Source organism: Oncorhynchus masou, chromosome 5, assembly GCF_036934945.1.
Source record: "Oncorhynchus masou masou isolate Uvic2021 chromosome 5, UVic_Omas_1.1, whole genome shotgun sequence".
NCBI lineage: Eukaryota > Metazoa > Chordata > Actinopteri > Salmoniformes > Salmonidae > Oncorhynchus > Oncorhynchus masou.
The window spans coordinates 15,183,117-15,199,298 of NC_088216.1; the positions used below are offsets into that span (position 1 = coordinate 15,183,117).

General features: G+C 44.9%; 1 protein-coding gene across 2 annotated transcripts in view; it reads right to left on the bottom strand.

Annotated features, from left to right (window-relative positions):
- Nucleotides 1–16,182, bottom strand: part of lcor (ligand dependent nuclear receptor corepressor) — an 83,036-nt gene that overhangs the window by 27,480 nt on the left and 39,374 nt on the right. For both annotated transcript variants that reach the window (XM_064961269.1, XM_064961263.1), the window contains exon 2: nucleotides 4,121–4,186. In XM_064961269.1, the coding sequence (XP_064817341.1) occupies nucleotides 4,121–4,186 (66 nt within the window). The remainder of the gene's footprint in view (nucleotides 1–4,120; nucleotides 4,187–16,182) is intronic.

Genomic DNA, 16,182 nt, shown 5'->3' on the forward strand with positions numbered 1-16,182 from the left:
AGAGAGAGGGGGACAAGAGGGAGAGAGAGATATGGGGATAAGAGAGAGGGATGAGAGAGAGAGAGAGAGAGAGAGAGAGAGGGGGATAAGAGAGAGAGGGGGATAAAAGAGAGGGGGGATAAAAGAGAGTGAGAGGGGGGTTAAGGGAGAGAGAAGAGGGTTAAGAGAGATAAAGAGAGAGAAAGAGAGAGAGAGGGAGAGAGATAAAACGCGAGAGAGAGGGGGATAAGAGAGCGGGATAAAAGAGAGAGGGATAAAAGAGAGAGCGGGGGGATAAGAGCGAGAGAGGGCCTCCCGAGTGGCGCAGTGGTCTAAGTCACTAGAGATCCTGGTTCGAGTCCAGGCTCTGTCGCAGCCGGCCGCGACCGGGAGACCCATGGGGCGGCGAACAATTGGCCCAGCGTCGTCCGGGTTAGGGGAGGGTTTGCCCGGCAGGAGGCAGGATGTCCTTGTCCCATCGCTCACTAGCGACTCCTGTGGCGGCCGGGCACAGTACACGCTGACACGGTCGCCAGGTGTACGGTGTTTCCTCCGACACACTGGTGCAGCTGGCCTCCGGTTTGAGGGAATTGTGTCAAGAAGCAGTGCGGTTTGACTGGGTGGTGTTTGGCAGGACGCACGGCTCTCGGCCTTCGCTGCTCCCGAGTCCGTACGGGTGTTGCAGCGATGAGGGAAGACTGTTGGATTCCACCAATTGGATGGGAAAAGGTGTAGAAATAAAAATATAGACAAATAAATGAATGATAGAGGATCAATAATCTAAGGAAGAAGAGAAACAACAGCCTTGGAGTCGCTGTGTCTCTCGTGAGAAACACAATTCATTTGGAGGAGAGAAAGAGAGAGGCGTCGTCAACGTGGCCACTTCATAGAGACGACCGTATGAACTCTGTCTGGGTTGTTGCCATGGAGCTATGCTTCCTTTAACCATCAGTTCAGCCCACACTGCTACTGAGAGATATACGTGTTTGACTTACATTAATGAGATAATCCTCATTATAGTAAAACCACCACATTACCCCCCCCCCCCCCCCCCCACCAGAACCTCAACACAGTCACATTAAACAGTACAAGACAATACAGTACTATGCAGTACACAATCCAATCCTTTTAAATGAGATGTGTATATATATAAATAAATATCTCTATCTCTCTCTATTTATATGTTTCACCTTTTATATTTATTATATTTCTACTATTTACTGTTGCCATTTTTGTTTTGTTTTTATTTAAATTGTTTGATTTATTTGTATTACTTGCTACCATTTTATATTATTCTTCATTATTTTATTGCAATGTATATTGTACACATTGTTGCTTTGGCAATATTGATGCAATGTGTTTCATGCCAATAAAGCAGCTTGAATTTGAAAAAGAAGGAGAGGGAGAGAGAGAAAGAGCGAGAGAGCGAGAGAGAGAAAGAGTGAAACAGAAAGAGAGAGAGAAAGAAAGAGAGAGAAAGAGAGAAAGAGAGAGAGAGAGAGAAAGAGCGAAAGAGAGAGAGAAAGAAAGAGAGAGAAAGAGAGAGAGAGAGAGAGAGAGAGAGAGAGAGAAAGAGAGAAAGAGAGAAAGAGCCATCACAGCAGTAATATAGTGACCTTTCGCCACAAGAAAAGGTCAACCAGTGCAGAACAAACACCATTGTTAATACAACCCATTTTTATGTTTATTTATTTTACCTTTTGTACTTTAGCCATTTGCACATTATTACAACACTATATATATACATAATATGACATTTAAAAAATATATTTACTTCTGTGAGTGGAATGTTTAATGTTAATTTTTACTTAATCTACTTCACTTGCTGTGGCAATGTAAACACGTTTCCCATGCCAGTAAAGCCCTTCAATTGAATCTAGTCCTACACTAAGGAGTGACAACTAAACCTGAATGATGTGGATACAACTAAACCTGAATGATGTGGATACAACTAAACCTGAATGAGTGGAATGGGAATGATACAATTCCACTTGATGTAGTGAGTTCTGTACATTATATCGTGTTGCTAGGTGCACTTTTCTTTTAACCCATGGTGTGTCAAAAGGTCAAAGGTGAGTGAGTGGGCCCCCGTGGTTCCAGTAGTTACAATAGCCCTGGGAAAGAGCCAATTAGCTACCGTCCAACAGCTAGCATGACCCCCCCCACCCTGCTGCACTCAGCTCTGAGAGAGAGAGAGAGAGAGAGAGAGAGAGAGAGAGAGAGAGAGAGAGAGAGAGAGAGAGAGAGAGAGAGAGAGAGAGAGAGAGACAGAGACAGAGACAGAGACAGAGAGAGATTGTACGTGTACTTACTGTGGAAATGTGTGTGTATTTATATGTGTGTGTTTGTACGTGTACTTACTGTGGACATGTGTGTGCATTTATATGTGTGTGTTTGTACGTGCACTTACTGTGGAAATGTGTGTGCATTTATATGTGTGTGTTTGTACGTGCACTTACTGTGGAAATGTGTGTGCATTTATATGTGTGTGTTTGTACGTGTACTTACTGTGGACATGTGTGTGTATTTATATGTGTGTGTTTGTACGTGTACTTACTGTGGAAATGTGTGTGTATTTATATGTGTGTGTTTGTACGTGTACTTACTGTGGACATGTGTGTGTATTTATATGTGTGTGTTTGTACGTGTACTTACTGTGGACATGTGTGTGTATTTATATGTGTGTGTTTGTGCGTGTACTTACTGTGGACATGTGTGTGTATTTATATGTGTGTGTTTGTACGTGTACTTACTGTGGACATGTGTGTGTATTTATATGTGTGTGTTTGCTGTGTGGTTGAATGAGCGAAGAGGAAGACGCGTCTGAAACATTTACACTAATTCTGAAGTTGGTGGAGGATGTGTCACATGACGATAGGTGGACATACTGACCTCATTTCCTAGGGTTTGGAGAGAGAGAGAGAGAGAGGTAGAAACTGAGCTGCACTTCCTAACCTCCTGCCAAATGTATGACCATATTAGAGACACATATTTCCCTCAGATTACACAGATCCACAAAGACTTCGAAAACAAACCCGATTTTGATAAACTCATATCTACTGGGTGAAATACCACAGTGTGGCATCACCGCAGCAAGATTTGTGACCTGTTGCCACAAGAAAAGGTCAACCAGTGAAGAACAAACACCATGGCAAAATACAACCCATATTTATGTTTATTTATTTTCCCTTTTGTACTTTAACTATTTGCACATCATTGCAACACTGTATATGGACATAACATGACATCTGAAATGTCTTTATTCTTTTTGAACTTTTGCAAGTGTAATGTTACTGATTTTTTTTATTGTTTATTATCTACTTCACTTACTTTGGCAAAGTAAACATTTGTTTCCCATGCCAATAAAGCCCCTTGAATTGAATTGAGTGAGAGAGAGGAAAGAGAGCTCTGGCTGGCTGGGTTGAGGAGCTGCATAATTTGACATTTGATTATCCTGACCCACACACTTTCTTTGTGTTAGAAGTAATGTGTATTGAAGCAGTCTAGCTGCATGCTTGGTGTGATGACGCACAAGGTGTTGTTGTTGTTGTTGATGTTGTTGTCTTTGGGTAATTTGAGGGGTTGTAATTCCATCCAGGAACCTAAACATTTAGACCTCTTTTCAGCTCCTGAGTTTCATATATTAATAATATAATGTAACATATATAAAGAGTTTCATATATTTCATATGTTAACAATATATTGTAAGGTCACAGGCTTAGGAGATCTCCGTTTTGTTCTATGAGATAATATCAGTCAGTTAACATGACCTTTACGATGTATGAAGCCTTGATGTGCTTTATTTGCTTATTTGATAACATTAATGCTTCAAAACTCACTAAAAAGTGACGTTAGCTGATGAAGATTATCTCATAGAACAAAACGTAGAAGATCTCCTAAGCCGGTGTTAAATGCCAAAAATAAGGTCAGAGGTTATCTATAAACCCTACAAAAAATGTATATATAATTTCCCCATAGGCTTTGTCCAACAAGCCATGGCAGAGTTAGTGCCTAGAAAAAGATGCCATTACTATTGCTCACTATGGGCCCTGGGCATATGGGTGAAAAGCAGTGCACTAGATGGAGAATAGGGTGCCATTTGGGACACAGGTATGGAGATAGACGGCGAGGACATGCTTACCTTGAAAGAGGGTAATATCTTTGACTAGTCCCGGCCCGAACAGCCCTTCCAAAATGCTTTCAAACCCTGCAGGGAAGACAGAGAGAACAACTAAGTACAGGACTCAGGTATGTAGAAGACAGGGGGGCTCACATCCACTTACAGTTCTACAGACAGACCCCACCCCCACACACTGGCTCACATCCACTTAGTTCTACAGACAGACCCCACCCCCACACACTGGCTCACATCCACTTAGTTCTACAGACAGACCCCACCCCCACACACTGGCTCACATCCACTTAGTTCTACAGACAGACCCCACCCCCACACACTGGCTCACATCCACTTAGTTCTACAGACAGACCCCACCCCCACACACTGGCTCACATCCACTTAGTTCTACAGACAGACCCCACCCCCACACACTGGCTCACATCCACTTAGTTCTACAGACAGACCCCACCCCCACACACTGGCTCACATTTACTTACAGTTCTACAGGCAGACCCCACCTCCACACACTGGCTCACATCCACTTAGTTCTACAGACAGACCCCACCCCCACACACTGGCTCACATCCACTTACAGTTCTACAGACATACCCCACCCCCACACACTGGCGCACACACACACACCTTGGCTTTAATTTTCTTTTCTTAAAAGCAAATCCCTTCTTTACCTAATATAACACTGTTAGCTAATGTCACTCACTTTTTATTAACTGTAAATACTGGATTCAGCTGTTGCTAGGCAACCCTGTGAAGTAACGCAAATACATATTGCAGTTTCCTCCACCCCACACCTTCCTTCTTCTCTTCCCCCCCTCCACCCTCTCCTCCACCCTCTCCTCCCGCTCCCCCTTCCTCTCCTCCCCCTCCCCCTCCCCACTCTCTCTAAAAGGAAAGAGGAGGAGAGGAAACTGCTTGGTGAAAAAGCTGAGGAGTGAAGATGGTATAAGAGGGTGAGAGGGGTTGGAGTAGAGAGGTGGGGGTGGTATGGGGTTTGGGAGGGAGTGAGAAAGAGGAAGGAAGGGAGAGAGGGGGTAACTCGACGGGAGGTTTTGTCCTTCAAGTCAAGCCTACTGTGATGCCAAAGGAAATGCGGGCTGATCAATACCACTTAAAATAAAAGTAGCTCGGTCTCCCTACCTCTCTTTCGCCTTTGCTTTCTCTCTTTCTACTTCGCTCTCGCTCTCTCTCTCGCTCTCTCTCTCGCTCTCTCTCTCTCTCTCGCTCTCTCACTCTTTCTACTTCGTTCTCGCTCTCACTCTCTCTCTCTTTTTCTTGCCCTCTCTCTCTTTCTACTTCGCTCTCACACTCTCTCTCTTTTTATTGCCCTCTCTCTCTTTCTACTTCGCTCTTGCTCTCTCTCTCTCTCTCTCTCTCTCTCTTTTCTTGCCCTCTCTCTCTCTTTCTACTTCACTCTCTCTCTCTCTCTCTCTCTCTCTCTACTTCGCTCTCATTCTCTCTCTTTCTCTCTTTTTCTTGCCCTCTCTCTCTCTTTCTACTTCACTCTCTCTCTCTCTTTTTCTTGCCCTCTCTTTCTTTCTACTTCACTCTCTCTCTCTCTCTCTCTCTTTTTCTTGCCCTCTCTTTCTACTTCGCTCTTGCTCTCTCTCTCTTTTTCTTGCCCTCTCTCTCTCTCTTTTTCTTGCCCTCTCTCTCTTTTTCTTCTTCGCTCTCGCTCTCTCTCTCGCTCCCCCCCCCTCTCCTCTACTCTCCATGCAGGTTAAGAGGCTGAGCTGCTGCTAAGAGGGAGATTAAACCAGCTTTTGGGAACAAGTTCATCTTAACCCTGGCTGTTATACATCCAGATCTGGACAAAGGTTTTTAAGATGGGGGGGGGGGGTTGTTTATTAGCTTCTGCAGAAGAAGCAGCCACTCTTCCTGGGGTCTACAAAAAACACCAAACAAGACAAGTAACAAAACACTGATACACAAGGACAGCCACACACTGAAAGTACAACCATGTAGAAACAACACAACTAAAACAATGTCATTAATAAGAGTACAAACAACACAACTAAAACAATGTCATTAACAAGAGTCAAACAACACAACTAAAACAATGTCATTAACAAACACAACTAATATAAATAGTGTGTGTGCGTGCGTGCATGCGTGTGGGGCAGGGTTGCCTAGTGGTTAGAGCGTTGGACTAGTTACCGGAAGGTTGCAAGTTCAAACCCCAGAGCTGACAAGGTCCAAATCTGTCGTTCTGCCCCTGAACAGGCAGTTAACCCACTGTTCCTAGGCCGTCATTGAAAATAAGAATTTGTTCTTAACTGACTTGCCTGGTTAAATAAAGGTAAAATTAAAAAACGTGTGTGTGTGCGTGTGTGCGTGTGTGTGTGTGCTTATAGTCCCCGCCGCTCCATGAAATGTTGAATCTTTTTGTTCAGGTCATGTTGCTGTTTGTTTGAGGAATTAGAGATAGAAGGGATGTGTGATCATGGCTCTGTTTAATAATGTGTGTTGCTGTGAATTGATCTTGGACATGGGGACTGACGGTCCACTTTACTGAGAACCCTGGCGGTTCACTTTACTGAGAACCCTGGCGGTTCACTTTACTGAGAACCCTGGCGGTCCACTTTACTGAGAACCCTGGCGGTCCACTTTACTGAGAACCCTGGCGGTCCACTTTACTAAGAACCCTGGCGGTCCACTTTACTAAGAACCCTGGCGGTCCACTTTACTAAGAACCCTGGCCGTTCACTTTACTAGTAAAACAGTCTTGGAAATTATTGGTAATATCAAAAAGGATTTGTTATAAATGACCAGTCAACTTCAAAGAACGATGGAGATTCATTTGATTTTCTGCCCATGACATCATTTAAACACTCCCAAGTCTTTTCCCATTGTGTTTTAAGTCATTTATCTTGGTAATGTCATTTCTTCTTCTTTCCATTTAGTCACGAAATGTCTCAATTGACAGTATGCCAACCAATCAGCTGAGCAGCCCTGACTGGTTAGCCACCTCTTTTGCACCATTTCTGTGAACCAGAAAATGTTTCAATTCATCCTCATTCCAGATGGCGGCTCTAACTAGAGGTCGACCGATTAATCGGAATGGCCAATTAATTAGGGCCGATTTCAAGTTTTCATAACAACCGGAAATCTGTATTTTTGGGCGCCAATTTGTTTTTTTTGTTTTTTTACACCTTTATTTAATCTTTATTTAACCAGGCAAGTCAGTTAAGAACACATTCTTATTTTCAATGACGGCCTAGGAACAGTGGGTTAACTGCCTGTTCAGGGGCAGAACAACAGATTTCACCTTGTCAGCTTGGGGGATCCAATCTTGCAACCTTACAGTTAACTAGTCCGACGCAATAACGACCTGCCTGTTACACGAATGCAGTAAGCCAAGGTAAGTTGCTAGCTAGCATGAAACTTATCTTATAAAAAACAATCAATCATAAATCACTAGTTAACTACACATGGTTGATGATATTACTAGATATTATCTAGCGTGTCCTGTGTTTCATATAATCTGACTGAGCATACAAGCATACAAGTATCTAAGTATCTGACTGAGCGATGGTAGGCAGAAGCAGGCGCGTAAACATTCATTCAAACAGCACTTTCGTGCGTTTCGCAAGCAGCTCTTCGTTGTGCGTCAAGCATTGCGCTGTTTATGACTTCAAACCTATCAACTCCCGAGATGAGGCTGGTGTGACCGAAGTGAAATGGCTGGCTAGTTAGCGCGCGCTAATAGCGTTTCAAACTTCACTTGCTCTTAGCCTTGGGGTGGTTGTTTCCCCTGCTCTGCATGGCTAACGCTGATTCAATGGCTGCTGTTGTCGTTGTGTTGCTGGTTCGAGCCCAGGGAGGAGAGAGGAGAGGGACGGAGGCTATACTGTTACACTGGCAATACTAAAATGCCTATAAGAACATCCAATAGTCAAAGGTTAATGAAATACAAATGGTAGAGGGAAATAGTCCTATAATAACTATAACCTAAAACTTCTTACCTGGGAATATTGAAGACTCATGTTAAAAGGAACCACCAGCTTTCATATGTTCTCATGTTCTGAGCAAGGAACTGAAATGAACATGTTTCATAGCACAAATTGCACTTTTACGTTCTTCTCCAACACTTTGTATTTGCATTATTTAAACCAAATTGAACATGTTTCATTATCTACTTGAGGCTAAATTGATTTGATTGATGTATTATATTAAGTAAAAATAAGTTAATTCAGTATTGTTGTAATTGTCATTATTACAAATACATTGTTTTTTATTTTATTTTAAAATCGGTCGATTAATCGGTATCGGCTTTTTTGCTCCTCCAATAATCGGTATCGGTGTTGAAAAATCATAATCGGTCGACCTCTAGCTCTAACAGTTCTCACAGTCAGTGTCTTAACAGCTGCTTGTCAACAATGGACATGAATCCTTTTACTAATACATCCAGTGCTGCATCTGGATTCACTTCCTCACACACATCAAAACGTTTTGTATGATCTCTTATAAATGACTATCGGCCCAACCCACTGTGACCTGTATGCTCTCGTTGGCTGGCCCTAGCTTCATATTTGTCGCCAAACCCACTGGCTCCAGGTCATCTACAAGTCTTTGCTCGGTAAAGCCCCGCCTTATCTCAGTTCACTGGTCACCATAGCAGCACCCACCGGTAGCACGCGCTCCAGCAGATATATTTCACTGGTCACCCCCAAAGCCAATTCCTCCTTTGGCTGCCTTTCCTTCCAGTTCTCTGCTGCCAATGACTGGAACGAACTGCAAAAATCGCTGAAGCTGGAGACTCTTATCTCCCTCACTAACTTCAAGCACCAGCTGTCAGAGCAACTCACAGATCATTGCACCTGTACATAGCCCATCTGTAAATTGCCCATCCAACTACCTCATCCCCATACTGTATTTATTTATTTATATTGCTCCTTGCACCCCAGTATCTCTACTTGCACATTCATCTTCTGCACATCTACCATTCCAGTGTTTAATTGCTATATTGTAATTATCTATTTATTGCCTTACCTCCCTTATCTTACATCATCTGCACACACTGCACACACTGTATATAAACTTTCTACTGTATTATTGACTGTATGTATGAGCAAAGCTCTGCAACATTAGTGAAGGTGTGATCAATAAAAGTGGATGCCACAGATCCAACACCAGTGCTAGCGGATGCCACAAATCCAACACCATTGCTAGTGGATGTCACAGATCCAACCCCATTGCTAGTGGATGTCACAGATCCAACACCAGTGCTAGTGGATGTCACAGATCCAACACCAGTGCTAGTAGATGCCACAGATCCAGTGCTAGTGGATGCCACAGATCCAACACCAGTGCTAGTGGATGCGACAGATCCAACACCAGTGCTAGTGGATGCCACAGATCCAACACCAGTGCTAGTGGATGCCACAGATCCAACACCAGTGCTAGTGGATGCCACAGATCCAACACCAGTGCTAGTGGATGCCACAGATCCAACACCAGTGCTAGTGGATGCCACAGATCCAACACCAGTGCTAGTGGATGCCACAGATCCAACACCAGTGCTAGTGGATGCCACAGATCCAACACCACTGCTAGTGGATGCCACAGATCCAACACCACTGCTAGTGGATGCCACAGATCCAACACCACTGCTAGTGGATGCCACAGATCCAACACCAGTGCTAGTGGATGCCACAGATCCAACACCACTGCTAGTGGATGCCACAGATCCAACACCAGTGCTATGCACTCTAGTTGGTTGAGTGGTAACCTGGGTCATATGACTCATGTAAACATGTAAACTTCATGCCTGGTTACAAAGAACATTTCCTTTGATAACTCAAACCAACACTTCAAATTATATTTTTTCGCCAAAATAATTGTACTGGTGGACACAGTAGGACGCAAACCCACAACCCTAATGTTGTAAGCACCAGGCCCTACCAACTCAGCCACATAGGGCCTAGATGGAATTAAATCAAAAGTGTATTTGTCACGTGCGCCGAATACAACAGGATACAACAATACAACAGAATACAACAACCTTACAGTGAAATGCTTACTTACAGGCTCTAACCAACAGGTATTAGAAGACCAGCCAAACATGAGCATGTCATTCTGTTCAGTTCCACACCAAATGAACTAACCTAAGACACGGAGGCTGAAATGGAAGGCACGGATCAAGACTTGTTTCCCACAACTAAGACATTGGACAGCCATGCATACTGACGTAAGCAAACCACAGTTTGGGGTTTCAGAAGTGCCGGTTTGATTGAACACCAGCCCAAATGTAGGTCCAAATGACCTCTATCGTATTGTAGCTGTAGAATGTTTTACACACACACACACACACACACACACACACACACACACACACACACACACACACACACACACACACACACGCACACACGCACACACACACACTTTCTCTCTCCCTCTCTCTCCACACACACAGAAGAAAATAAACAACATCTCCTCCACATCCCAGGAGGAATATAACAAGTCCCCATGAAGGCAATCAATTAGAGTCCAGGGAATGGAGTTACACACACAATCATACACCATGCAGCAGAAGACCTGCTCTAATGATGGTATTATCCTTTAGAGGAGGAGAAGAAGACCTGCTCTAATGATGGTATTATCCTTTAGAGGAGGAGAAGAAGACCTGCTCTAATGATGGTATTATCCTTTAGAGGAGAAGAAGAGCTCTAAAGACCTGCTCTAATGATGGTATTATCCTTTAGAGGAGGAGAAGAAGACCTGCTCTAATGATGGTATTATCCTTTAGAGGAGGAGAAGAAGACCTGCTCTAATGATGGTATTATCCTTTAGAGGAGGAGAAGAAGACCTGCTCTAATGATGGTATTATCCTTTAGTATTATCCTTTATCCTAATGATGGTATTAGGAGGAGAAGAAGACCTGCTCTAATGATGGTATTATCCTTTAGAGGAGGAGAAGAAGACCTGCTCTAATGATGGACCTAATGATGGTATTATCCTTAGAGGAGGAGAAGAAGACCTGCTCTAATGATGGTATTATCCTTTAGAGGAGGAGAAGAAGACCTGCTCTAATGATGGTATTATCCTTTAGAGGAGGAGAAGAAGACCTGCTCTAATGATGGTATTATCCTTTAGAGGAGGAGAAGAAGACCTGCTCTAATGATGGTATTATCCTTTAGAGGAGGAGAAGAAGACCTGCTCTAATGATGGTATTATCCTTTAGAGGAGGAGAAGAAGACCTAATGATGGTATTATCCTTTAGAGGAGGAGAAGAAGACCTGCTCTAATGATGGTATTATCCTTTAGAGGAGGAGAAGAAGACCTGCTCTAATGATGGTATTATCCTTTAGAGGAGGAGAAGAAGACCTGCTCTAATGATGGTATTATCCTTTAGAGGAGGAGAAGAAGACCTGCTCTAATGATGGTATTATCCTTTAGAGGAGGAGAAGAAGACCTGCTCTAATGATGGTATTATCCTTTAGAGGAGGAGAAGAAGACCTGCTCTAATGATGGTATTATCCTTTAGAGGAGGAGAAGAAGACCTGCTCTAATGATGGTATTATCCTTTAGAGGAGGAGAAGAAGACCTGCTCTAATGATGGTATTATCCTTTAGAGGAGGAGAAGAAGACCTGCTCTAATGATGGTATTATCCTTTAGAGGAGGAGAAGAAGACCTGCTCTAATGATGGTATTATCCTTTAGAGGAGGAGAAGAAGACCTGCTCTAATGATGGTATTATCCTTTAGAGGAGGAGAAGAAGACCTGCTCTAATGATGGTATTATAATGATGGGAGGAGGAGAAGAAGACCTGCTCTAATGATGGTATTATCCTTTAGAGGAGGAGAAGAAGACCTGCTCTAATGATGGTATTATCCTTTAGAGGAGGAGAAGAAGACCTGCTCTAATGATGGTATTATCCTTTAGAGGAGGAGAAGAAGACCTGCTCTAATGATGGTATTATCCTTTAGAGGAGGAGAAGAAGACCTGCTCTAATGATGGTATTATCCTTTAGAGGAGAAGAAGACCTGCTCTAATGATGGTATTATCCTTTAGAGGAGGAGAAGAAGACCTGCTCTAATGATGGTATTATCCTTTAGAGGAGGAGAAGAAGACCTGCTCTAATGATGGTATTATCCTTTAAGAGGAGGAGGAAGAAGACCTGCTCTAATGATGGTATTATCCTTTAGAGGAGGAGAAGAAGACCTGCTCTAATGATGGTATTATCCTTTAGAGGAGGAGAAGAAGACCTGCTCTAATGATGGTATTATTATCCTAATGATGGTATTATCCTTTAGAGGAGGAGAAGAAGACTAATGATGGTATTATGCTCTAATGATGGTATTATCCTTTAGAGGAGGAGAAGAAGACCTGCTCTAATGATGGTATTATCCTTTAATGATGGGAGGAGAAGAAGACCTGCTCTAATGATGGTATTATCCTTTAGAGGAGGTATTATCCTTTAGAGGAGGAGAAGAAGACCTGCTCTAATGATGGTATTATCCTTTCAGAAGAAGACCTGCTCTAATGATGGTATTATCCTTTAGAGGAGGAGAAGAAGACCTGCTCTAATGATGGTATTATCCTTTAATGATGGGAGGAGGACCTGCTCTAAGAAGACCTGCTCTAATGATGGTATTATCCTTTAGAGGAGGAGAAGAAGATCTCTAATGATTTAGAGGAGGAGAAGAAGACCTGCTCTAATGATGGTATTATCCTTTAGAGGAGGAGAAGAAGACCTGCTCTAATGATGGTATTATCCTTTAGAGGAGGAGAAGAAGACCTGCTCTAATGATGGTATTATCCTTTAGAGGAGGAGAAGAAGACCTGCTCTAATGATGGTATTATCCTTTAGAGGAGGAGAAGAAGACCTGCTCTAATGATGGTATTATCCTTTAGAGGAGGAGAAGAAGACCTGCTCTAATGATGGAGACCTGCTCTAATGATGGTATTATCCTTTAGAGGAGGAGAAGAAGACCTGCTCTAATGATGGTATTATCCTTTAGAGGAGGGAGAAGAAGACCTGCTCTAATGATGGTATTATCCTTTAGAGGAGGAGAAGAAGACCTGCTCTAATGATGGTATTATCCTTTAAGACCTGCTCTAATGATGGTATTATCCTTTAGAGAAGAAGACCTGCTCTAATGATGGTATTATCCTTTAGAGGAGGAGAAGAAGACCTGCTCTAATGATGGTATTATCCTTTAGAGGAGGAGAAGAAGCTCTAATGATGGTATTATCCTTTAGAGGAGGAGAAGAAGGGGAGACAGGGTCAAATGGAGGCGGAGACAGAGAGACAGAGAGAGAGAGAGAGACAGACAGCGAGAGAGAGAGAGAGAGATAGAAGTTAGTTAACTTCTGCAGCACTTAGTGCTTAGCGTCATAGCCAGAGGATCATACTAAACAGACAGATTAGCATCTCACTAAACCTTTCTGAACTGAGAACCTAGCAGATCAAAAGAGCGCAGAAGATGGAGGCGTTTGGGGGCGCTACACTGTGACAGACAAGGTTGTCACTCCTTTTTTATTCATCCTGTCCTTTTTCTTCCTCATTTCTTTTCTCAAATTTCTCTATCATTCCTCTCCTCTCTCCCTCGGAAGCCTTTAATAGAGGGGCCGTCAATCTCAGGGTGGTGAACAACAGTCTTAACGAGAACCGAATCAATAACAATTATAGATGCTGCGAAGACAGTGAGGAGAGGAGGAGAGGGGGAGGAGAGCAAGAGGAGGGGGGAAGGGTGACTTAAGGGAGGAGAGGGGGAGGAGAGCAAGAGGAGGGGGAAGGGTGACTTAAGGGAGGGAGGAGAGGAGGAGAGGGGGAGGAGAGCAAGAGGAGGGGGAAGGGTGACTTAAGGAAGGGAGGAGGAGAGGGGGAGGAGAGCAAGAGGAGGGGGAAGGGTGACTTAAGGAAGGGAGGAGGAGAGGGGGAGGAGAGCAAGAGGAGGAGGGAAGGGTGACTTAAGGAAGGGAGGAGGAGAGGGGGAGGAGAGCAAGAGGAGGGGGAAGGGTGACTTAAGGAAGGGAGGAGGAGAGGGGGAGGAGAGCAAGAGGAGGGGGAAGGGTGACTTAAGGAAGGGAGGAGGAGAGGGGGAGGAGAGCAAGAGGAGGGGGAAGGGTGACTTAAGGGGGGAGGAGAGGAGGGAGGGGGAGGAGAGCAAGAGGAGGGGGAAGGGTGACTTAAGGGAGGAGAGGAGGGAGGGGGAGGAGAGCAAGAGGAGGGGGGAAGGGTGACTTAAGGAAGGGAGGAGAGGAGGAGAGCAAGAGGAGGGGGGAAGGGTGACTTAAGGGAGGGAGGAGAGGAGGGGGAGGAGAGCAAGAGGAGGGGGGAAGGGTGACTTAAGGGAGGGAGGAGAGGAGGAGAGGGGGAGGAGAGCAAGAGGAGGGGGGAAGGGTGACTTAAGGGAGGAGAGGAGGAGAGGGGGAGGAGAGCAAGAGGAGGGGGGAAGGGTGACTTAAGGAAGGGAGGAGAGGAGGAGAGCAAGAGGAGGGGGGAATGGTGACTTAAGGGAGGAGAGGAGGAGAGGGGGAGGAGAGCAAGAGGAGGGGGAAGGGTGACTTAAGGGAGGGAGGAGAGGAGGAGAGGGGGAGGAGAGCAAGAGGAGGGGGAAGGGTGACTTAAGGGGGAGGAGAGGAGGAGTGGGGGAGGAGAGCAAGAGGAGGGGGAAGGGTGACTTAAGGGAGGGAGGAGAGGAGGGGGAGGAGAGCAAGAGGAGGGGGGAAGGGTGACTTAAGGGAGGAGAGGAGGAGAGGGGGAGGAGAGCAAGAGGAGGGGGAAGGGTGACTTAAGGGAGGAGAGGAGAGGAGGAGAGGGGGAGGAGAGCAAGAGGAGGGGGGAAGGGTGACTTAAGGGAGGGAGGAGAGGAGGAGAGGGGGAGGAGAGCAAGAGGAGGGGGGGTGACTTAAGGAAGGGAGGAGAGGGGAAAGATGGAGGGTGGTTAAATTTGTTCCAATTCCCACTAAAGCTCCAAGTTATTTAAAGACAAGTGGAGAGAGACAGAGAAAGATGGAGTAAGAGAGATACACCACAGGTAACTTCAATAAAGCTGTGAACAATCTGAGAGACAAGACAAGGCAAGAAGGGCCTTCTATGGCATCAAAAGGAACAAAATTTGACGTCTTGCTCCCAGACAAACGAAACAACTTCTTTGCTCGCTTTGAGGATAATACAGTGCCACTGACACGGCCCGCTACCAAAACCTGCGGGCTCTTCTTCACTGCAGCCAACGTGAGTAAAACATTTAAACATGTTAACCCTCGCAAGGCTGCAGGCCCAGACGGCATCCCCAGCCGCGTCCTCAGAGCATGCGCAGACCAGCTGGCTGGTGTGTTTACAGACATATTCAATCAATCCTTATCCCAGTCTGGTAACTGACCTAAATGACTACCGCCCCGTAGCACTCACTTCCGTCATCATGAAGTGCTTTAAGAGACTAGTCAAGGATCATATCACCTCCACCCTACCTGACACCCTAGACCCACTCCAATTTTCTTACCACCCCAATAGGTCCACAGATGACACAATCACGATCACACTGCCTTAACACAACTAGACAAGAGGAATACCTATGTAAGAATGCTGTTCATCGACTACAGCTCAGCACTTAACACTGTAGTTCCCACCAAACTCGTCATTAAGCCCCTCGGTCTCGACCCCGCATTGTGCAACTGGATCCTTGACTTCCTGACGGGCCGCACCCAGGTGGTGAGGGTAGGAAAAAACATCTCCACCCTGCTGATCCTCAACACTGGGACCCACAAGGGTGCATTCTGAGCCCTCTCCTGTACTCCCTGTTCACCCATGACTGCGTGGCCATGCACGCCTCCAACTCAAATCATCAAGTTTGCAGATGACACTAGAGTGGTAGGCTTGATTACCAACAACGACGAGACGGCCTACAGGGAGGAGGTGAGGGCCATCGGAGTGTGGTGTCAGGAAAATAACCTCACACTCAATGTCACAAAACAAAAGGAGATGATCATGGACGTCAGCAAACAGCAGAGGGAGCACCCCCCTGTCCACATCGATGGGACAGTAGTGGAGAAGGTGGAAAGTTCCTTGGCATATACATCATGGACAAACTGAAACCTCCCCAGGAGGTTGAAGAAACTTG